This window comes from Suillus subaureus, assembly GCF_016647635.1.
Source record: "Suillus subaureus strain MN1 chromosome Unknown BJ212scaffold_10, whole genome shotgun sequence".
NCBI lineage: Eukaryota > Fungi > Basidiomycota > Agaricomycetes > Boletales > Suillaceae > Suillus > Suillus subaureus.
The window spans coordinates 837193-859605 of record NW_024538566.1 but is presented as its reverse complement, the minus strand read 5'-3'; the positions used below and the strand labels follow the sequence as shown (position 1 = coordinate 859605).

The 22413-nt window shown below is 49.3% G+C and overlaps 7 protein-coding genes across 7 annotated transcripts; 5 read left to right on the top strand and 2 right to left on the bottom strand.

The window, feature by feature from the left end:
- BJ212DRAFT_1268100 (uncharacterized protein) lies at positions 1 to 3034 on the top strand (the record flags this gene model as incomplete). Its single annotated transcript, XM_041330705.1, has 3 exons — positions 1 to 108; positions 164 to 2529; positions 2590 to 3034. The coding sequence occupies 3 exons, from the start codon at positions 1 to 3 to the stop codon at positions 3032 to 3034; spliced, it is 2919 nt and encodes a 972-aa protein (XP_041194909.1).
- A 185-nt stretch (positions 3035 to 3219) lies between these two features.
- On the bottom strand, positions 3220 to 6870 carry BJ212DRAFT_1268037 (uncharacterized protein; the record flags this gene model as incomplete). Its single annotated transcript, XM_041330697.1, has 6 exons — positions 3220 to 3402; positions 3459 to 3726; positions 3778 to 4624; positions 4673 to 5796; positions 5846 to 6110; positions 6165 to 6870. 6 exons carry the CDS (start codon positions 6868 to 6870, stop codon positions 3220 to 3222), a joined length of 3393 nt encoding a protein of 1130 aa, XP_041194908.1.
- A 253-nt stretch (positions 6871 to 7123) lies between these two features.
- BJ212DRAFT_1268314 (WD40-repeat-containing domain protein) lies at positions 7124 to 8709 on the top strand (the record flags this gene model as incomplete). Its single annotated transcript, XM_041330722.1, has 7 exons — positions 7124 to 7353; positions 7407 to 7460; positions 7529 to 7601; positions 7657 to 7763; positions 7840 to 7947; positions 8013 to 8105; positions 8163 to 8709. 7 exons carry the CDS (start codon positions 7124 to 7126, stop codon positions 8707 to 8709), a joined length of 1212 nt encoding a protein of 403 aa, XP_041194907.1.
- A 660-nt stretch (positions 8710 to 9369) lies between these two features.
- On the top strand, positions 9370 to 11522 carry BJ212DRAFT_1479344 (NAD-aldehyde dehydrogenase; the record flags this gene model as incomplete). Its single annotated transcript, XM_041339860.1, has 11 exons — positions 9370 to 9573; positions 9633 to 9758; positions 9809 to 9895; positions 9951 to 10032; positions 10093 to 10159; positions 10210 to 10409; positions 10464 to 10559; positions 10615 to 11174; positions 11228 to 11281; positions 11349 to 11359; positions 11411 to 11522. 11 exons carry the CDS (start codon positions 9370 to 9372, stop codon positions 11520 to 11522), a joined length of 1599 nt encoding a protein of 532 aa, XP_041194906.1.
- Positions 11272 to 11787, top strand: BJ212DRAFT_1344859 (uncharacterized protein). The gene is made up of 2 exons (XM_041335279.1): positions 11272 to 11292; positions 11343 to 11787. The coding sequence occupies exon 2, from the start codon at positions 11573 to 11575 to the stop codon at positions 11759 to 11761; it is 189 nt and encodes a 62-aa protein (XP_041194905.1). The 5' UTR covers positions 11272 to 11292; positions 11343 to 11572; the 3' UTR covers positions 11762 to 11787.
- Positions 11788 to 11801: 14 nt separating this feature from the next.
- On the top strand, positions 11802 to 14132 carry BJ212DRAFT_1344844 (uncharacterized protein). The gene is made up of 9 exons (XM_041335278.1): positions 11802 to 12339; positions 12399 to 12733; positions 12795 to 12926; positions 12981 to 13127; positions 13184 to 13219; positions 13278 to 13330; positions 13381 to 13524; positions 13575 to 13659; positions 13711 to 14132. Exons 1-9 carry the CDS (start codon positions 11987 to 11989, stop codon positions 13821 to 13823), a joined length of 1398 nt encoding a protein of 465 aa, XP_041194904.1. The 5' UTR covers positions 11802 to 11986; the 3' UTR covers positions 13824 to 14132.
- A 3564-nt stretch (positions 14133 to 17696) lies between these two features.
- Positions 17697 to 21443, bottom strand: BJ212DRAFT_1344826 (uncharacterized protein). Its single transcript, XM_041335277.1, is given in 7 exon segments — positions 17697 to 18101; positions 18176 to 18690; positions 18814 to 19033; positions 19132 to 19560; positions 19635 to 20348; positions 20361 to 20496; positions 20545 to 21443. 7 exon segments carry the CDS (start codon positions 21407 to 21409, stop codon positions 18029 to 18031), a joined length of 2952 nt encoding a protein of 983 aa, XP_041194903.1. The 5' UTR covers positions 21410 to 21443; the 3' UTR covers positions 17697 to 18028.
- Positions 21444 to 22413: the final 970 nt, after the last annotated feature.

Sequence of the window (22413 nt, the reverse complement as noted above, 5' to 3'; positions counted from 1 at the left end):
ATGTCTGTTGGGCCATCCCGAGGTTTCAAGGGTGGCGAAGTCTGTCGCACTTGGAAGGCCGGGACGTGCACAAGAGGCGCCAAATGTCGCTTTCTGCACAGTATCGAAGTACGTAAATATTTTGAGCGCCTTTCTTCCTTGTATTTAGCTTAGTAATTATCAGGAACATCTTGAAGGTGTTGATCCCCAACAAGTTGAAACAGAAGAAAAGTTGGCCGTGGAGGCTCGTGCAACCGAGATTGCCAAAGCTCGTGCAGCTGAGATCAAAGCTCGTGCAGCCGAGATTGCCAGAGCTCGAGCAGCCGAGATTGCCAGAGCCCAAGCAGCTGAGATCAAAGCTCGTGCAGCCGAGATCGCCAGAGCCCAAGCAGCTGAGGCCAAAGCTCGTGCAGCCGAGATCGCCAAAGCCCAAGCAGCTGAGGCCAAAGCTCGTGCAGCCGAGATTGCCAGAGCTCGAGCAGCCGAGATTGCCAAAGAAGCCGCTGCGAAGACAGTTCAGAGCGTTGTGCTTGGGTCCATCGTAACCTTCAGCGCAGGCCTTGATTTGTCTCACCTAATCACCGGATTTGAGTGCTGTACCTTGCGTATTGCAAATCTGCCTCCCAATGTGCGGGAAGATGAAATCAATACGCTGTTCACGGACCGCGGCCTTGATCGAGGGCGCTTCCATCTTGTCAACGTCAAGCCCATGCCAAGTGGTGGAAAGCTTAGTGCTGAAATCATCACAGACGCTGAGTCCGGGAAAGCACTCTCGCTTGACCTCGGTGGCCTCGAGTTTAGGGACGAAGTTCTGACTCTCGAAGTATCAGGCTACAACAGTCCCGGAAGTATGTCTGCGGCAACTGAACGTGACAGCAATGTCCTTACGATATCCTGGCGTGTCCCGTCCGTGCGCTATGTTGCAGAGTACCCTGTCACGGTAAATGCTGCTGCGAAAGCGCAGGAACTTAACCGCCAGATGTGCTCTGGGCGCCGGGTCAAAGTTGAAGTCAACACCATGCCACCTGGCCATTTCGTACCAACATTCCACGACAACTCGGTCAAGATTAGTTTTCTTCCCCCAACTGTCTCTGACGAAGAAGTTAAAACATTTTGTGGTTCGGATGTTGTCAGGCAGTTGAAGGGGAAGGGTGAAATTTTTAACGAAGACGTCAGTCATATTACTACCACATTACGGGATGATATCGACTGCGTCTCTCCTGGAACCCTGAAGTCGCTGGAACCGCTGCTGCCGACTCCAAACATCGATGGTATCGTTCTGGTCCGTGCGCGGTTTTCTTCTTGGGAGGACGCGAACGTGGTGCATACCCGTCTCCTTAACCATCGCATCGGGAACGTGTCCTTCTGGCTCCGGCTCCCGAATCCCACACAGTACTCGATTACTATCTCCACTGAGCAGTTCCGCGCACAAAAGTCTTTGTGGGATGCCTTGATTGGTAGCATCAAAGACAAGCGTGTATGTATGCTGCACATTCACGAGCAGGGTGCCGTTGTCCGGATGCGTTTGTCTGGCTCCAAAAAAGAGGCTATTGGCGCGCTCAAAGTTAGAGTGGAAAGCCTGATCGCAGGTGAGAAGGTGGAAGGGTGGCACATGACACTCGGACACCCAAACAACATTTTTTTGCGTTCGGTTTTCGACAACACAGGGGCACTCGTACGTGCAGATTGGAGACGACAGGTTTTGAAAGTTTATGGGGAGTCAAAAGCTGTTGAACAGGCTCGTGAGTCGATCAAGGACAAGCTGGAGCAGCTCTCGTCCCTCGAGTATACCAAAGTACTCGCGAAACATTCCGTTCGATTTTTCCTCGCACGTGGAATCCCAGAACTGAAGGAAACTTTTGGGGAAGACAACGTCAAATTCGTTATATCTACACGGAGAATCACAATTTCTGGTGGCGAGGAAGCTCGACATGCCCTCGAGCGCTTGATCCAAGGTTCGCTCAGTGGACCACAGATCTTCCCAGACCCGTCAGGACAGCAGTCCTGCCCGATCTGCTATGACAATGTATCTTCCCCGCTTCGTCTTGGCTGTGGGCACATCTACTGTGCTCCTTGCATGCGTCATTTCTTAACATCCGCTTTGGATTCCGGTCAGTTTCCACTCACGTGCATGGGTGATGAAACCCAGTGTAAAGTCCCCATTCCTATACCCACTATTCAACAATTCCTCCCTCAAACTTCCTTCAACCGCCTGCTGGAAGTAGTATTCAACGCGCATATATCTCGACATCCGCAGGAATTCAAATATTGCAAGACACCGGACTGCAATCAGATCTACCGCTCCACCGACCCCAACACTACGGTTGTAGGCCAGTGCCCTTCGTGTTTCTCAAATATATGTACATCCTGCCATGATGATGTCCATGACGGCATGAACTGTGCCGAAAACAAGCGACAGACTGGACGCGTTGCTGAGGAGCGAGAAACAGAGGCATGGCTGGCAGCTCATGACGGGCGCGTGAAAAAATGCCCAACCTGTCAAGCACTGATCGAGAAAGTGGATGGCTGCAATCATATGACTTGCACACTGTAAGTTATTCTAGACGCGCCCCGCTCCTGTTTGCATTTAATTAATTCGCTCGGGTACAGGTGCAAGAGCCATATTTGCTGGCGATGCATGGGTGTCTTTCCCGCCACTACTATCTATGCGCACATGAACAGCGCACATGGCACGATCTACGATGCGAATCCCGTTGACGAGCCTGTCAATGTACGCGAACAGCACTGGCTGTTCGGATTGGCAGCACAGCAACGTCAGCAGCAGGAAGAGCTGCGCGACAGGCGGGCCGAGCAGGTGCGAATCGAAGAGCGGCAAAGGAGGGAGGACGAGGACGCGATGTTAATATTCAGAAGAGAAGCAGTAAGACGCGAGGCAGCAAGACTAGAAGATGCGAGGCGAGTAGAGGCAAGGAGAGACGAAGCGAGACAACGTGCTGCTTTCCAAGACCATTACGGTCAAAGGCTCGTGGAAGAGAGAGCGAGAACCCGAGCGCAGCAAGAGGAACGACCGGGCTGGGGTTGTAATATCATGTAACGTGTGCTCATGGAGGGAATGTCTAGTCAGGATTCTCATTACACAAGACAATGTATGCCAAGCAACTATTACAAGTACAGATACATGATGTGGATATGATTTAAAATAAATATGCGGAATCGAATGCAAAAACGAGTAAGATTGTCAACTTCCACTCGATCAGACGGATCACTATAGACAGCATATTAGTCGACCAGTTCGAAATATGTCTTGAACATGGACTCGTGGCATAATGATGTGTTGGATATGACGCCGTGCACATGCATGAAGAGGCGGGGGAAGCGGCGGGTGAAGTAGGATAGGAAGCCTTCCGGCATGGGACCTAGATGCCGCTTAACATGATCTGGGAGATCTTGATAATGATGTTTCTACAAGTCCACGTTAGCTTCTGGCAGAAAGGATTTTTGTACACGATTTAACTCACTTTATTTCGCAGAGCCCTGAGTAAATCTTGCACAGACTTGCCATCGTACTTTCGGTACTTGCCCAGGTTCTCAATGAAAACCTTATCCAACCGCGCATGCCAATCTTGACCGACGATATCAAAAGCGCCAGTTTCGAGAATGATCAGGTTTTGGTCGCGGGGATCTCGGCACATGATTTCGAAGCGGTCTGATGCGTCTTGCAAGAAGTTCAAGCGACGTCCTGGGTCCCAAAAAAATGGATGTAGAAGACATAATGTCGTGTCGGGCCTATACACAGAAATTACAACCCCAGAAATAGAACATTTACGAGAAACGTACCTGTTGTAGGCTTCAGGATCTAACATATTGGTGATTAAATCTACCGCCTCAGAACCCTCTTCGCCAAACTGCTTCAGGCCATCTAAGGATTTGGCATTTTTTAGAATGTTGACCTCCCGCTCGAACCGATCCCCAAATGGATGTAATCCGTTAGTGAGGGCGTAGTAAAATAGGCATCCCAGCGCAAAAATGTCGACAGATTTAGTCAGCCTCGTTGGCTTGCCTGATGTTGACCCATTCACTGCAGTACTGACGCTGCCTCGCGATGATTGTGAGTGGTCATCACTCATCGAGTCGTCAAGTTTCACTTCCCCCCTGAGAATCTCAGGCGCTCTCCATCCGACAGTGCCTGCAGCCATGGCCCCGTGTGCTGTCGGCAGGAAACTCGTTTGGTCCATCTCGAGTTTCTTACATAGGCCGAAATCAGAAATGAGCATCCTCCGTCCGCCATCCCTTCCTGATGCACCCTTCTTTGGTGCAGATATGAGAATATTTTGGGGTTTGATGTCGCGGTGAACAATCTTGAGCGAGTGCAGGTGTCGGAGACCAGATGTTATCTGGCGGAGGGCACGCTTTGGGTCGAATGAGTTGGATATCTCGCGAAATCGGTCGGGGCTCTCAATGACGTCTGCAAGGGACGCGGGGCAAAGCTCGAGAGCAATGTAGAGGAAATTAGCATGGGCTTCTTGATAGTAATATCGGATGACATTCGGGTGATCGTCCGATTCTTGGAGAATACCAACCTCGCGGGAGGCAAGAGTGACAAAATCTTGCAGAAGGCGCTTAACAGCTACTGCACGCCCCTGGAGGGAGCCTTGGTATACAACCGTTCCGTGAGATCCAAAACCTTGTGGACGTGTTAACAGATAAGACGGATTTCATTATCAATACTCACCTAGTATAGTATCAGACACGACCAGGGAAGATGTAGCCGCCTGCGGCGTCTGAGGCACCACGAGTGTGGGAGAAGGGGTATTCGGGCTGTCTTTGACCACAGCCTCGGGAACATGACTGTTTGCATCCTTGTCATCCTGATCATCCTCCATGCCATTAATGGCTGCCCCTGTGCCCTTTCCTTTCTTGCCCCTGCGACCACGTCGAGGGCGTTTCTTCGGCGTTGGAGTCTCCCTGTCACTATCATCTGCCTCTCCAATATCAAGTGCTGTCGTGCCGGGGGTATCAAATTGTACAAGCTCTGGGAAGTGGTTGGGAGGTTGCAGTACGTGAGAAGGGGTGTCGTCTGGTGATAGCATAGGTCCCGAGTTAATGGTAACTGGTGTGGGTTTGGAGGGAACCAGGGATATCTCCACTGCATGTATGGCAGGGGTATCTAGGCGAGGAGGCGGTGTTGTCATATGTCCATCTGTCTTTTCCTCGATGGAACTTGGTACAGAGACCGTGGCGGGCGCCATCTGAAGCCTCATGCGGGGTAGCTTTGATCGGAATATGAACCCGGCCACAAAGGCGGTGGCGAGCATTATGGAACCAATGGTAGAGATGGGTGATGTTGGGCCGAGTACCTTCGTATGTGCACCAGAGCTAGTGCCCGACCACGGCATCCAACCTGGTACAGTCACGGATGTGTTGTCCCTGGGATCTGACAGGGTGGGCATGGCCTCTACGGCATCGATTGGTGGATTCGAGTTGTCGCCAGGAGGCAGCATCGCACCAGGAACACCTGGGAGTTGTTTGTTATTCAAAGACGAATCAAGGTGGTGTTTACCCGTGAGGCATTTGGTATTGTCTGGATCACGTTCGCATAGCTCCACCATCTTGCGCCGCCGAGTGATACCGTCGACAGACTCGATGAGTTTGTGGTTGAATTCAGTGTCGCCGAATGCGGTTAGTGGAAAGTGGTCCACACCCATTACGTAGAGTGACTCTTCGACAAGTCCGACATAAGCTGTATTGATATCAAGGGAGGATACATCCGATCCGCGCAAGAAGTCAGGACGAGGTTGCAAGAGGACGAATGGATCTGGCTTCTGAGCGCTCAACAGAACATCAAATACAGCCACTCTATATAAAATGTTAGAAACATTCCGATAATACGCACGGTATTCCTTACATGGGGCTATCAAAATGGTTTGTCCACATGAACTGCGCTTTCTGCAGAGAGTACGGACCTGCAGAATCATTTTCATGTGCTTTAAGTGAAACGATTGTGCCAGTGGGTAGGGAGTCAATGTATGTGCTGTCTTGCGTCTTCCGGTACGCCGCTTGCAAGACATTGTCCTGGTTGTTGGGACCATATGTGGAGAAAGACAGATTCTGTATAGGAACCTTTCGACCATTGGGGGTATTTGAGCGGGTGAAGATGGATATTTGGTAGTCTTGCAAGGAAGTCTGGTTCAGATGTAGTGACTATGAAAGCAATAGACACCTACCGGTACGTCCAATGAAGACCTCTGTCGGAATGAACCTCTCCTTGTTTGGCATATAATCTTCAAGTTCGTCTAGGTCAAGCTCCTCCTTGTGGCTGAAATTTTCAAATGGACCCCAAGGGCATTCAGCATTAATGGCCTTGACTTTCCCAGTTTCCAGTTCTATTGACACTAGAGATGTCTCTTTCTTTCCCACAAAGACCCGCTCATCGTCATCCCGCGCAAATTTAAAAGGCGACATCTCGACAAGCTGTGCCATGGAAAAAGAGAGGCGTTGGAGTTTACTACTGGGGGTAGCCATCACATATATGTCACCCGACTGTGGTTCGATCATGTACACCTCATGATGGGCGTCATCATCGTCCGTCAAGTCAGAGTCATAGGTGACATGTCTGGTACGAACAAGCGGCGCAATACTAGACGGAGCCCCGTGCGCAGAATACGACATAGACCAGAGTTTCTGTCCAGAGGTACGGTTAAGTGCGTGGAATCGACCATCGACGGAGGCAACAAGAACGATATCGAGCAAGGTCACATCCTCTTTATCCTCTGCAAATGATGAACCGCTTGCATATCGAGCGCTAATCGCTTTAGTATTGGGGCCGTTAGAGAGGACGTTGTTGAGACCAGCGTGTAGCGTGACTGTCTGGGCAAGACATATAGTTGCGAGTAAAACGATTAACGTTGAGAAACGAGATACGGAGGCCATGGGTTAAGAGGGATTTTCTCTTCCCCATTGACCGACACAGATGAAACGCCGTTTAGGACGCTGTGCAGGCGCATTCATCCCGACGCCTAGACTACCGGCTGGACTGTAAGACCATTCCGACATCACCGGAGACGTGGGAATGTTAGTCCCACGGTACATACCGTGTCGTTCTGGAACTTAGACTCAAGTTCGCAACTTGGCTTGCTGCTTGCCCTCACCTGAAGTCTAGCTGAGAGCCGTGCACGTTATTTTCATGCCGGACATTCCGGTTGGATCCCAGATCTTTGACCTCGCGTTTCATCCCACGCACTCGACCGTATATACTGGCCTTCTTAATGGAAAGGTCAAGGCCTTTCGGTATGATGAACAAGGACAACATGAAGAAAGCTTTGTGTTAAGGCCTTCCAAACGTTCTTGCCGTTGCTTGGATACTAGCGAGGATGGGTCTCGTCTTTGGGCAACCGGAAAGGCAAAAGCTATTTTGTATGATCTATTTTGATATTTGGACTATTGTTTATAGTACTGAAGACATATAGCACAATCGATACAACCACTGGAACGGTCAGTGAGACACGCAAAAATGCCCACGAGTGAGTTAGTGATTTCCTGATGTGACTCCATGCTTCGTTGAGGCAGCTGATGGCAGTGCCTATTAAAGTTCCCCAGTGAATCGCATCAAGCGCCTCATGCCTCAGATGTTAGGCACTGGTGATGATGACGGAGTAATCAAGGTCAGCCGACTCCGTTTGATGCGCCACAATCAACACCTTACTTATCTGTGGATAGCTGTGGGACCCTCGAAAGTCTGATCCCATTCGAGGTTATACTCATCATTATGACTTCATCTCTGATTTCCTTTGGTTAGACGATAAGAAGCAACTCATCACAACTAGGTAAGCAAGCACCCATAGCGACAGTATCCTCCGCATTCCAACACTCCAATTTTTTTTATTCTGTGCGATAATCAAGCGGCGATGGTACACTATCAGTGATTGATGTACGTGGAAAGAAGCCGGAACCGGTGGCACAGTCCGAGGATCAGGAGGATGAGTTGCTCTCTATTGTTGCTATTCGAAGGTACTTCCACCTATATATGTATTTAAACATGCTCATTGTGTGTATGCGAAATGCCGGGCTAATAGCGGATCTAAAGTAGTAGTCGGCACACAGACGGGGATTCTATCCGTGTTTAATCGTAGCCATGGATGGGCAGATTGTGTCGATAGAGTTCCCGGGTAAAAATAATCTGTTGCTGGATGCTTATCTGAATACATCTCTCATCGTCGTTGCAGGCACCCCCAGTCGATTGACGCCCTTTGTACGCTACCATCGTCATACCCGTCCTCTCACTCTACGATCCTGACGGGATCGTCTGACGGTCTTCTACGGGCCGTGCAGCTATTTCCTACCAAGCTCCTTGGGGTTGTTGCTGACCACGGGTCTTTTCCCATTGAAAGAATTGCAGTCGATCTCGGTGGGGAGGGAAGATGGGTCGGTAGTGCAGGTCACGATGACACACTCAAGATGACAGATCTCAGGGCCGTTTTTGAAGATGAAGAGGGTGAAGAGGCAGTTGACGAATCCGAAAATGTACAAATTATCCAAGCCTCGGACATAGACCCGCAGGAACCCGACGGAGCTGTTGTCGAAACCCGAGCACCCCCCGAGGGCACCGCAGTAGTAATCGGGGCCTCTGACAGCGACGAGGACGTAGGGGGCTCTTACTCCTTGAAGGAGAAGAAAAGAAAATCGAAAAGCAGTAAAAATGCATTGGCAGGGAGGAGCAAAAAGGCGCGGAACCAGATTGACGCGGACCCTTCCTTCTTCAAGGGCCTATAATCCTGGCACCGACGTGAGGCATCTTGCACATACATAACCAGCATCACTGCCCTCGACGCTGAACTAACTCCCTAGGTGCATCTCATCGCTTTACCTCCCGATGCGGGTAGTACTTACAGCCGTTCAGGGACCAGAGGGCTCAATGTTATACTTAACCCGTCGGGAGGTTCAGGCAGGCTGTGAGATCAGTGCATCCACGACTATCCATCCCTGTCAGTGTTTTGGTTGCTACATTCTGCATCATCTTAATGAGATCCGTGGGGTTTGGTTCTGGATGGGTCCCAAGTCTATTAATGGACAGATAGATCTGCCGCTTAGATCCTCGTTGTGTGATAATTGTGTTATCTCATTTCATTCGCGTTGGCTCACATTACACATCCCATCCGTTCTTCTATGCACACTTCCGCTCCTGCATGTTCAAAGATTCATATTGAGAGTGGTTGGAATATGAACATGACCATCAAAATTTTAGAAGTAGCGCCAAACCACGTGACACGGCATGCACGGATCTTTTGGATTGTCTCAAAATTTTAGAAATTTTAGAACTTAAACCACGGCCAACCACCACAGAGTCGCAATCTGCTTTGATCGTAGACTGCAGCACTCATACGTAAACATTTTTGCTTACTATATAGCACTCTCTTCAGTTTTAGCGGTATGATGTTGTTGCGCCACACAGTCTGCGGAACTCTTCAAGGCGCACGGAGCTTGTCGACGCGCGCATCGGCTATCCTTTCGTCGCTTGACATCCCTGCTGGTGCTGCGGAACTCCCAGGCGTTTATGACGGGCAGTGGTCTGGCTCTGGGGATGTGCTGGAAAGTGTATGTCCCACCACTGGGGAGGTACTTGCGCGGGTTCGTTCGGTAAGTGAATAGTAGGCTCACTGCATACTTTGTCCGGCGTGTAATATAATATCTCACAGGCGACACCGCATGAGCTGCACGAAGCACTGGGAAAGTCTAAGGAAGCTTATCTTCATCTCAGGACGGTTCCTGCTCCCAAGCGAGGCGAACTTTTACGACAGATCAGAGAAGCACTCTCTGCGAAGGTATAGAGCCCCTGTTTCCACGAAACTTGGCATAGTCTCATTGTTTTTAGCGTGACGTTCTTGGGGCATTGGTTTCCCTCGAAATGGGGAAAATTAAAACAGAAGGCATTGGGGAAGTCCAGGAATTCGTGGATATTGTGCGGATTCTTTTGCTTCTTCCGATGCTGATCTTGAAACCTTTGATCTCTTGAGTGCGATTACGCGGTGGGCTTATCTCGAATGATGAACGGCAGAGTTGTGGCATCTGAAAGACCTGGTCACACTATCCTGGAAGGTCGACTGCGCAATTAATTCGACTTATGACATGCTATGCTGATGCACTGTTTTGTCGCAGTACCTAACCCCATTGGTGTCGTCGGTGTGCTTACTGCGTTCAACTTTCCGGTGGCAGTATATGGGTGGTATGACTTCCTATGGCTAGCAGGAGACCTGACTAAGTAATTGAATGTAGGAATTTTTCGCTTTCAGTCGCCGCTGGGAATGCGAACGTCTGGAAACCTTCGCCGAGCACACCACTTTGTTCCATTGCCATAACAAAGATCATTGCGCGTGTGCTAGAGAAGAACGGCATTCCTGGCGCCGTATCTACTCTCATCACGGGCGGAAAGGACGTTGGAGAAGCTATCGTTGCAAGTCGAGATGTACCCCTTGGTAAGGCTTTGTTTTCAAGCGGCGCAGGGCGTTTCTTAAACAAAAATATTTTAGTTTCATTTACAGGTAGTGAGGCCGTAGGTAGGGTCGTTGGTAAGGCTGTTCAGTCTAGGTTCGGTCAGAGCATCTTAGAGTTGGGCGGGAACAACGGTACTTCTTTTACTCCGGAAGGCCACGAGGATTGCCTCTAATAACGTTACATCAGCGTCCATCATCATGCCAGATGCAGACATGTCGTTAGCTGTCCCAGCCGTCTTTTTTGGTGCTATCGGCACTGCTGGCCAACGATGCACATCTACCAGGCGACTTTATCTCCATCGTGCGATTGCACCGAAATTCCTCGACGCACTTGAGAAATTATACGCTACTATAAGCGTTGGAGACCCTCTAGTAGATGACACTTTGCTTGGGCCTTTGCATACACGTGCAGCTGTTGGAATTTACAGCGACGCTGTGGAGCGACTCCGCCAATCTGGTGCTGACATTCTTATTGGTGGAAGGAAATATGACCATGCGGCATTGAGCCAGGGTAATTTTGTCCAACCCACGATCGCAGTTCCAAAGACCGTGGATCCTGCCGATAAGATGTGGAGTACCGAAACGTTCGCACCTATCCTGAACGTCGGCTTGTTCGATGAGCTGGAGCAGGCCATTGAATGGAACAATGCTGTTCCCCAAGGACTGTCTAGCAGCCTCTGGACCAAAGATATTCGGAACGTTGGCAAGTGGATTGGCCCCGAAGGCTCAGACGCCGGCATTGTCAATGTATGTGCATTTGGCTTTGGGACATACAATCCTGATGTAACGAAACACTTCAGGTCAACGTTGGAACTAGCGGCGCCGAAATAGGTGCCGCATTTGGAGGCAATAAGGTCTGTCACAGCTTCTGTTCTGAATGATCGACCTTCGCAGCCTAATTGCGCCCATTCTCACCTATAGAGCACCGGATGGTCAGGACATCTCCAGCTAGATCTGCTTCTCTTCTGACTTCTTTATTTCAGGGGCCGCGAATCCGGCGGAGATGCCTGGAAGCAGTACGTTCGCTGGAGTGCATGCACGATCAACTTTTCCGATGCTGCACCTCTGGCGCAGGGAGTGAACTTCTCCACATGATCGAGATAGTAATTTGAAAACCGGCCGAGCCTTCAGTACTCGATTGGACGATGGGTTATCTCGCGGCTGTCGTGGCACCGCAATTGGGATTTAGGGTGATTGCAGGGGCCAGCCAAGTATGGATGGTATCCAATGGCACTCTTTCTGTAGTGGGCTTCATCGTTATTCTTGTAATCATAGCTGCCGTTTCTTCTCTCATCACAACCATACCTATATCTGGACACCGGCCAGCGTCGTGATGATATATAAACGTGAGAGCAGTCCGAATATCCGTCAACGAGGTGACCTGGCTTGAACGTTTGAACTTAAATCTACTTAGATGTGCCAGATGTCACCCCTGCTGACATGAGTATGTTGACATGTCACCCAGCAAACGCTGATTGGAATAACCGAGGCAGTGCGTATGGTGAAAGCCGCATCGCTACGTTGCATAGAAAGGACACCTGCAATTATAAGACTGCCGCATGATTATCTTGGACGAGTTTTTATCTCCACTCTTGCAACACCCCCCAACTTCGCCACTCCGTCGACGGAGTATCAATCATTCAGTAAACATGCAATCCGACGACCTCCCATGGCCAGAACTTGGCAACGTCTCCCGTGGCGCCACCAGGGGCAATCAAGGTCAAAAAGGTGCTTTGGGCCCCCCTGATGCCGAAGGTCGCTGTGTCCTCCAGCTACGAGTTCAACCCGGCGTGCTGGCTGTGAAGCTAAACCGACGTTCAAGCGATTGGTATCGAACTCTCGACAATGAAGTCAACCGCGCCCTAAAATTGACAAAAACGTACTGGAGAAAAGCAAGAAGACGTCAAGACTAGTTTGTCGATGATAATTTACAGACATGCTTTATTGTTAACATGGCGCTCTTGACGGCAGTGACGCTCGCGCAGATCAAGACCACATGGAATTGCATGAGTGGTTGCAACAGCTCAAGGATAAGACAATGTCACATCTAGAGGTCCTCATGCAGAAAGGCGACATTCAGGGCCCCCCATACATGATGCCTGACGACATTGAGCTCGCCTTTCTGAGGAAGTTTATTGAGCGACACAACACAGGCATCCCCCATAATCCCCGCTTGCGACATCTTGGTCCCAACGCTCCCCAGCTTCCACCCATCGACGATTCCATGGAGGTCTCAACACCTGAACTATCTGAAGGGAGTTATCCGCCCTCCAGTCTAGTAGATCATATCGCTCGATTGCAGCCAGGTCAGTCGCTGTGATCGCTCTCAAGTACTTTCACGCAGTCATATTGATTTCCCACATACAGAGAGTGGTTCAAATGTTTCAAGTCCAAATTATGTGCACTCACCAGGCACATCTCGCCCACATGTTATTCGAACATCCTCCTCGCCCTCAACAGCAACGTACGAGCAACTCTTACAAGACGCGCAGTCATCTGGTTTGTCCCATTAATCTGCTCTCCTCATGTTTCCAGGTTAAATTTCTTCACAAGGCCAATACCTTCAAGAAGCACGGACAACGCTCGCACGCGCACAGTCACAGACACAAGATGCGTTTCAACGATATACCGTTTGTCTGGAAGCAGAAGCCCGTGCTAGGCGGGATGTCAATGCCGCCGAACAGCATCGTGACGAACTCAGTAGGTATTTTGTGCTGCATTAGCATCACTATCCCACTTAACGAAGTGTCTGCCAGTGACGGCTCTTCTCTCTAGAACTCAGAGTTCAACAGGTAGGAGCTTATTCAGAGCATTTATTTTTGTGTATTATAATCTCACTTCCCCTTCAAGATTACTCGCGGCAGTCATCACTACCCCACGATGATACTTCTAGTCAACAAGACGTGCGTTTGGAACTCACATTGCCCGAGATACACCGCTCATTCCGTTGCAGCACTCATATTCGTCTCATCATCTTGTCGACCGGAGACCCTCAGCTGACATGGTACCATCACAAAATAGTCCCAGAGTTGACTGGCGTCAGCCAGATATGACAGGGTCATTCACTGGGACACTCGAAGCAATCCCACAATCGGAGGTAAGGATGTTTTTCTAGAACTCCCTTTCCACACTGAGTTTACCGGGCAGATGCGATCATCAAGAGATCCATCCTACAGGCCAGAGCGCAAGCACTCGCGGAATTGGGAGGAGGGTGGTCAGGTTGACGTACATAGTATGTGGCGAAGACCTTTTGGTTAGGAACCTGGTCCTGAGAAGACGACAGACCTTCAGGATTCAAATCTGCCGCCACGCAAGCGTTTGCATCACATAATAAATCCGTCTGGTCACAGCGCACCTTTGATATCTCAGGCCATAGCACTGCCTCTACGACTCTGAGATGGCAGGTCACCCATCGGCGTTCAGAATATCGCCGACAGTGCGACTTTCCATTTTTCAGGAAATTTTGTCACCTGCATCCTGATTTCGTGTACATTATAACCATCCCTTCCTAGTTGGGAGGATGGTCAGCATATTATTTTTCTCTCGGACATTCTATACCATCCCATTCTCACCATCGCTTTCTGGCCAATTGTGCCGTTAATTGTATTTGGAGTTCTGTATTACACCGCTATACTTATTATTGATTCGCTGTTCTAGATCACCACAGGATCTCGATTATTCTATTCGTTAACGCAATTGCGCATGTCAGAAGTGTTCTGACATAGCGACATGATGTGCCCATGTGATTTGGCCGACGGAACCAAACCACGCCAGAAAAGTTCAGGTGAGTCACATAAAGAATTCATAAGCATTCGTGTGGGCCATCTGTGAGCGTGCCCTGATCTGATCACGATTACTGTCTGAGTCGGAAGAACAGCATGCCGTGATGATACGTGGCGAGACTTCTTGTTTTGCTAGCATGCTGTTATGTTTGAAACAACTTATAAGTGCGCGGGCGGGCATAATGGCGACGCTATCCGACAATTCGAATACGGGTTTTTGAGTTGTTTCCAGTGTATGATTTGATTGACTAACATCACCCAATGAAAGGCACAAGATTTATAATATTGAAAGGACACCAAAGCACATTTTTCTAGCGGTGTACATACTTTGCGGAGTTAAGCGCCAAGTAAGCACCTCATTACGTACAAGTGAACTTTTGGCCAACCCGTTTGAATCTTCTTTGGTCGATTCAGACGTTAGCAACTGCGAAGCTTCAAGGCTTCAAACTTCCGGCCTCAGCTGTGGTGGGGACAACCACTAGAATGAACGGGCAAATGTACCCGCGTTGATTTCCACATGGCCATGCCAACACACAGTGGACCCGTCACAACTCATCTCGATGGCTAGTTTTACCTGGTACCACACTGAATCACTTTGACACTCGTTGGTCAAGCAGCAATTGTTACGGTTAGCTTCAGCTCAATAATTGTCTTTCCAACATCCACCACAATACCCTTGTTCGATATTGAAATGCACAGGTCGACGTTACCTGGATAATCCCATCACCAATTAAGCTTGCGTGCCTGCAGTTTAATTTTCAGTTTATCTACTTCTCGCTTTACTAGGCGACGTATCTGATCACAACCTTCTTCGTTGACACTTCTCTATGGCGCCTCACTCGAAGTACCGAAGTGACTTTATGCTCAATAGCACGTCTCGGAGACTTGCTTTTCAACCCAGCTAAAATTTGTTGCAACTTCGTGGTGGGACATGTGTATATGGCAACAAATGCACTTTCATGCACCCACTTCCTGTACTGTTTCTACTATCCAACATCCTGGCCCTTTTGCAAAGACAACTCGTGCTCGATTGGTCGGCACTGCAACTAAACACCGAAGAATCTTCCACGACACTAGTGTCCGATAGCTTGCCTCACAGTGGCTCCGCCAGCGTATGAAACGTTGTTTTCCCCGTCGCAGTTGCCATCTGCGCCCATCCCAGCCACAGGGGAAAATATGATTATCCGGTCCAAAAGTTGGAGGACACAGGCCTAGAAACACCTTGTCAGAATACAAGGCTAGTGTCCTGTTGGCGACACTTGCAACCTGTATATCCCTTCTTTCTGACGAGGGGGAGGTTCTGATTTTGGCCCTTTCGCAGTATCCATGATGCAGCACTGCCATTCCCGCGGAGTTCTGACCAGATACGAATTCAGCGGGATGGATCTCCTGGATCCGACCCTTGTGTCCGGAGCACCAATAATACCGCTATGGACACAAGCGCATTGTTTGGCATACGTTGAAGAGGAAGTGCATGGACCTGAGGTGTCAGCTTGTACACTCTAAAGACGCTTCACCATGTTCGTGTTTGACGCTCGAGTGACCTTCGAATTTCAATTTCGCAGATGTTGCTTATATGCCTTGCTTCCGCCGCTGGCCGAATTATGCTGATGGTATTGATTGCGCATTTCGACATCATGTTCCTATTCCTGTCTCTGTACCAACACTTGCGCCCTTGCCTTTGCCACTCCTTTCGGTATGTGTTAAGGTGCCAGTCATCCCAAATTATGACCCCCCGGTGTATAGTGAGGCATCCGCTTTGCCATGTGACTCAACAGAACAACCTATTTCACTCCGCAAACACCAGTTGTGCCATTGCCCACCAGCCCAGCCTTCTATCCTTGTATATGATCAAGGGGTATACCCCAATGGGCACTGGGCATCTACAATTCATCTGATCCTCAGCCTAACCAGCCGGAAGAGTATTTCTCAGTTCCTGTGCAGGACGATATCCTACCTGCAATTCTTGATCCCGTGACTATCGAGGATAAATTTACATTGACCTAGACAACATATCGGTCTTCTAAAAATCAGCGAGTGGGCTACGCCAAGCGTATCAGCGTTCAGAAGGTCGAAGCTGCATGCCTAACTGCGGTTGCGTGATGGTCTAGCTCGATTTACGTCCGCGGCTGATGATCGTGCACCTTTAGTCACGGACATGAGCTCGCATCTCACTTGACTACTCGGGACGTCATCTAATCGGAGCCTTGAATTTTAAAATTATCTACTCAAGTGACAGATTTGTCGTAAGTATATATCAACCAATGACCATACATTACCTGCAACTTACGAAGCCACCCACCTCTTCTCCCACATGTGTCTTGATATGCACCAAAAAATAGCAGCACCTTCTGAACGTTATGTACATATATGGCGTGGCCGCCTCTGAAATCTGTTTTTATTACCCATCAAACATAAGGACAGTCCTGTACAGTCATAGACTCTTAGTAAAGTCTGGGATTGAGTGGGCCGTCGGAACATAAGTACCTTGGCGAAGCCTATCTTCTCGTTTTCATCACTAAGCCAATCTCCAAACCACTATCTTCTCGTGAGTGTGGAACCATCCCCTGCGCTGTCAGTGCCAAGAGGTGCCAAGTCAACAATCCCAGTACTAGTGCTGGCACTATGTCGTTCCTGGCGATCATGTCGATTCACACGTGGGTAAATTAAAAGGGCACCGCCCTGATTGGACATTGTTCTTTGAAAAAGCTGTTTTCGTGTTTGAACTACAGTGGCTCGTGGCATTGCAAAGATTCAAGAAGCTCGGAACTCAGTCGGTGCCGAGTGCGACCACCGTGGTTGGCCGCAGTCGCGGGGATTCGGTGTCCATAATTTCAACTCTTTGAAGGTTTGGTGTTCCGCCGAGTCTCCAAAATTGAACGTTCATATCCAGCGCGTCGTCGCTCGATGTCGACGCTCCCTACAGGACCCCGGACAATTACTTACCTACGCCGGAATATTATGTAGAACCTATGATGCGGGTGCATAGATCGCGAGTCAAATTACATAACGGCTGTAGCTTCCACGACATCCGGACGGCTTGATATGAAATCGGTACAGATCGATGTTCTGAGTCGTAGGAAACAATTCGGGATCGACTTGTCATAATGGCATGATACCAGCTTGGCTTATAGTACTCTACCGCGGACTCGGATTGTGGAGTATGAACAATTGAATTTATCCGCTTTGCAATGAGCCACGTACTACGTGTGGAGACTCGAGAAATCATTGGCTTGCTGGACATAGTCTCCCCTACTCAGGGTCGTCCTGAGGTTCTCGATAAGCTTTGGAAATTCAACCATAGCAAGGTACCGCCAGCCAAATCGTCGATATGAACTACCAGCCCCTGATACTGAGTCAGGAACAACTGACTTCCTTCAAAACTTTTATTAGGGTTCGCCAATGAGAGACTACAGACTACCGGACAACCACATTACAGTACCGCCAGCTAGACTCGTAACCAGTCCTTCGAGAGAGAAGAATTTCGACGTAGTCACATTCAACTTGTCCGCGCTAGTTTAAGCGAGTCACTACCAAACATGGGGCCGCCAACTCAAATACGCCAGCCAACCAACCTTGCAAAACAAAACCAATGACGTTCACCAGATATACTGTACATAATACACTAGAGGTATAGCTAGATACAAGATCGAACGAAGTCCAATTGCAATGCAAGATGTTCAAAACGGATATAAGATGCGTGATAAATAAATAGATTCGATGTTTGAGGTATCACCAAGGTCTGGCTATCACCAGATATGGCTAGGTCAGGACGGGGTGAAAGATGAAGATAAAGAAAAAGGATTCTGGTGCCCTATATCACACAAAAATCTCAGCGCCTTCGATGCCGTCTGTGAAATCCAAAACAACGATCTTCTGGTCGTGCGAAGTGCTATAGGAAAGCGAGATCAGTAGGTCACATCAATCAAGCCCAATACCCCCAAAACACTAAAAAAAAACACTCGCCTAACAATCCTCCTCACATCAAACTTAACATCAAAAATATGACTCGCATGCAAATCCCTAAACTCCCTCACCAACCTCCCAACACCCCTCTTCTCGCTCATACCCGAATTTCTATACCCAACGACACCGTCTGCGACGCCTACTACGCTTGCTCCGTCTGTGTCGGATGCGTAAATCGAGGTTCTGGCGTGCGCCGAGTTGCTGGTATGTGTTGAGGTACTGGTGTGTGTCGAGTGAAATGACGACGACGAAGAGGTTGACGAAGAAGAGGTCGACGAGGAAGAAGAGTGCGAAGTAAAAGCAGTAATATTCACAGCAGGAGTAGCAGGCTCTCTCCATTCCCAAACCCTAACGCTCCGATCATAACTCGCACTAACCACATACCCAGTCTTCGGATCAAAACACAACGCGCGGACCAACAACGTATGGCCAGCAAAGGTGTGCAGACATTCTCCTGTGGATGCGCGCCAGAGTTTGATAGTGCAGTCATTTGAACCACTTAGGATTAGGTCATCCTAGTAGAGTTGTTCAGCAAATAATATAATTGATTGCCAATGACCGACCACCACCACACTTTGGGGGCAGGGAAAGAAACACGGAAACACGGAAAAAATAAGACGGAAGAAAAAAACACACACCTTAAACTCAATGCAAGCCAACCCTCTCTCATGCCCCTCAAACACCCGTTCACACCTCCCACTAGCAGCATCCCACAACATCATTCGACCATCCCCACTGGCACTCACTACCCTCCCGCCTTCGAGCCCGATGGCGTTCACGGGTCCTTCGTGGCCTTGTAGGACGGCGTGTAAAGTGAGCGTAGATCGGGAGTATACATTGATGAGTGCGTCTTTGGAGCTAAGTAGGGAGGGAGTTAGTGTTGGTTTGTGCGACGGCGAGAACACAAGATATGTGAAATCGGGAGGGTAAGATATGGTAGAAGGGGGAACACTTACCAGCTGACGATCCAATTCTCATCCATCCTCAAATCCAACACACCCCCAGAATGGCCACGCAAAATCGCATGTACGTCAGCCCGTATTCTCGAACCACGATGCTTTGTGTATAGGTCCCAGACACGTACTGTGCAATCCGAAGAACCGGATACCATCATACCGTGCGATTCCTCCTCATCCCCCTCGTTCGCATCCTCGTTGACACTACCTTCCTTTTCTTCACCATTAATACCAAGCCCGCGAGAACAAGACCGGCGCGAGTAAGGTCGCTTCGCATCAAAGTCTTTTTCAAACTTCAAACAAAGCACACTTCCCAAATGCGCTTCAAACGTCGCAAGACACTCGCCAGTGTGAATACACCACACTTTGATGGTTCTGTCTCTAGATCCTGTGATGATCCGTTGCGAGTCAAAGTCGAGGCAGTAGACGCTATGGGGGGTCGTCGGTTAGTCGTTGAATTTCATACACAAACTCAAACACAGAGGAGAGGAAACAAAACGCACCTGTCTCCGTGTCCCTCGATTCGCATCACCCGCGGTTCACCGCGTGGATCTCGCCACTGCCTTTCGAGTGTGGCACGAGAGCGGTAGAGGGTATGCCAGTTGAGCCGGAGAGGTCCTAAATTCGCGCCTCTTCTTAAGATTGGATCCGGATAAGAGATGCGAATTGATGGTCTGTTAGCATTGATCTCTTTATCCATAAAAACGCCCCTCGAGCGTCCGCCATACCACAACGCTTCAACTCGATCCCAATCTATAGCCCAGCCACTAGGCCCATCCCCTTCCGCATCTTCGGAGTCTTCAAGAAGCGGGAATCCGTGTACGCCTTCGTCTGCGTGGGCATAACGCAGTGATGAGATGTCATCACCAGAAGAGGAGGACAAGCTGGGCAGGGAATTTCTTGGGAATGAGTAAGAAGACATATAATTCACTAGCCCGTACGCAAAGTTGTGTGTGTAGGAATAGCCGTATGGGCTTTGGCGAGATACGCGGGGTTGGACTCTTGGACGGCCTTCTCTCCCTCTCCACACTCCTAGCCAGACGCTTGTGTCTTTGGCTAGTGTGTACAAAGAGCGAGAGACAAGCATACATGCTAGGACTGAACGCATCGGGAGGAGGGAAAGGATGTGTAGGGTGAGTTCTGGGGGAAGGGGAAGGGATGTTTGGGCGGGGGGGAGGTATCGCGTGGAAGTGAACGTGGAGGTGAACGTGGAGGTGAACGTGGAGGTGGAGGCTGAGGCGTATGATGTTGGGCAGAGGGTGTAGGCTTGGGAGGGAGTTTGAGGTCGAAAGAGACAGAGGTGAGATGAGGTTGGGGTGGTGGTAGGGGAGGGTGAGGGGGATTGTGTATATGACGATAGGGACGCTAGATGATAAATGTTAACTTGGTAAAAAAAAATTGAAGAATACATACTTGTAAGATCGCATTGGACTGCATCAAAATAACCTTCGTGGTCTACGAGTTCACCCTCCTCACCGTCAAGCGGGTCTAATGCACGGTAGTCTACGTCGACGTCCCCATTGATGTTACCCTGAACCCCGGACCCACAGTAAAAGACGTCTGATACTGAAGAACGCTTTGCCTTGCGCTTTGCGCGCAAGATATTAGGGGAGGACCTAGTAAAGTGCCTATGGATTGGCGATGGATGTTTGAGTGTAGGTGAGGACTTGCTGCCTCGAGGAGATGGAGAAGAAATGCTTTCCCAAATCTTCGTGATATTGGGACGTACGCGGCGTTTTGTACTGCCTCCCAAGGCTATACTGTGACTTCGTAAATGGGTAGAAGTGCGGGTTGGAGATGTCCGGAAGAAAGGAAGGGTGTTTCGTCCTTGTGGTGCTGAAAGGAATTGAGAGTGATATTGAACATAGGAAGGACTGCTTGGTGGTGAGATCATGCTAAAGTCTGCGGTTGGTGTTGGTGAAGGCGGACGAGAGTGTCCCAGTGTAGCTTGACTGAAATCTAATGAGAGATTGAAATTGATATTTAAGTGCAGATTCGAGTGCTCTTCTTCCTCTTCCTCATCGGAGGGTTGGAAAGAATTATTTGAGTAGACCGGCAAGTCTAGCGTGAGTTTGGATGGGCCTGCCATTTGCTGCTGCTCATCATCAGAGTGAGGCTCCGGAGATGGATAAGCTGTATAGTAAGGCGTCGAAGGCGAGCCTCCACGATAAAAATCAGAGACTATCCTCCTAGACTCCATTGCCTGTGGAAACCAAGGTTGCGTGTCGCCAACCTTATTTGTGTCCCTGTTAGCTAGACTGCAGGCTACTGCGGGCATGTGTCTGCCCTCTGGTTGCCCTCCAGAGTGTTCAACTGTCCCCACGTGACTTGCGCGCCATTAATCAGGGGCCCCACGTTTCAACTTAATGAACTCCGATTTCAATCCGACTTGACTTGCTGCTAGTATGTGTGTGGTATCAGCTCATTACTTTGTAGTCACTCTAAATTGCTGGTAAACGTGACACAAGCCTCGCAGGCAGCTAATGCTGCAAGGTTGGGTCAACAACACAAGGGGTTGGATACTCGGATCACCACTCAGACGATTACTCCAGCAGCCTCCCTTGGCGAGCCACTCTTTCGTTGATGGCACTGACTGTGACACTACTCACTTTTTCCGATAGCACAGGTGATTAGTCTATCATATTTTGGTCTGAGCGCTCAGCAACCACCCATTGGTTACACACGTGCAGCATGCCCTGAACCCTTACTTGACTTATATCCGGTCCCCATAACCATATTCACACCTCGTTCTTGTCGTATCACCGGTAGCTTGCAGGGCCAATATATTAGACTTGAATGTGGGTCACTCCATATCATATTCATCTCAGGATCTTCACACTCTATCAACAGTCTGAAGCCATTGTCGCCAAAATATTTGTGCATACCCGCCAGCATATATGTGTCCATCAAGCTCTGCGAGACGAGGTGCTGGAGATCAGCCATCGGAATCCTATTATCCGACAAATCTGTAGCGTGGGGGATACCGTGACCCTGTAAAGTCTGTAGTTTCACATGCGAGCCAAGAACTGACAATCAGTTTGTAGATCATTACATGCGTCACCTAAGTTATCATTCGAGATCAGGGCATTCTTAGAGCTCGATCGAATGCTAAGCAATGGAGAAGTCATCGGCAAATTCGATATGTCGTGGGATGGCTGCTTCAACATGGAGATGAGCATAAAGCATCTGGTGAGTAATCTCCATGCCGTTCATGCACATCGATTGGCTCATGGAAAATCTATCCCTCCCACTCATTGTCGATATTTGTCCTTCTCTCACGCT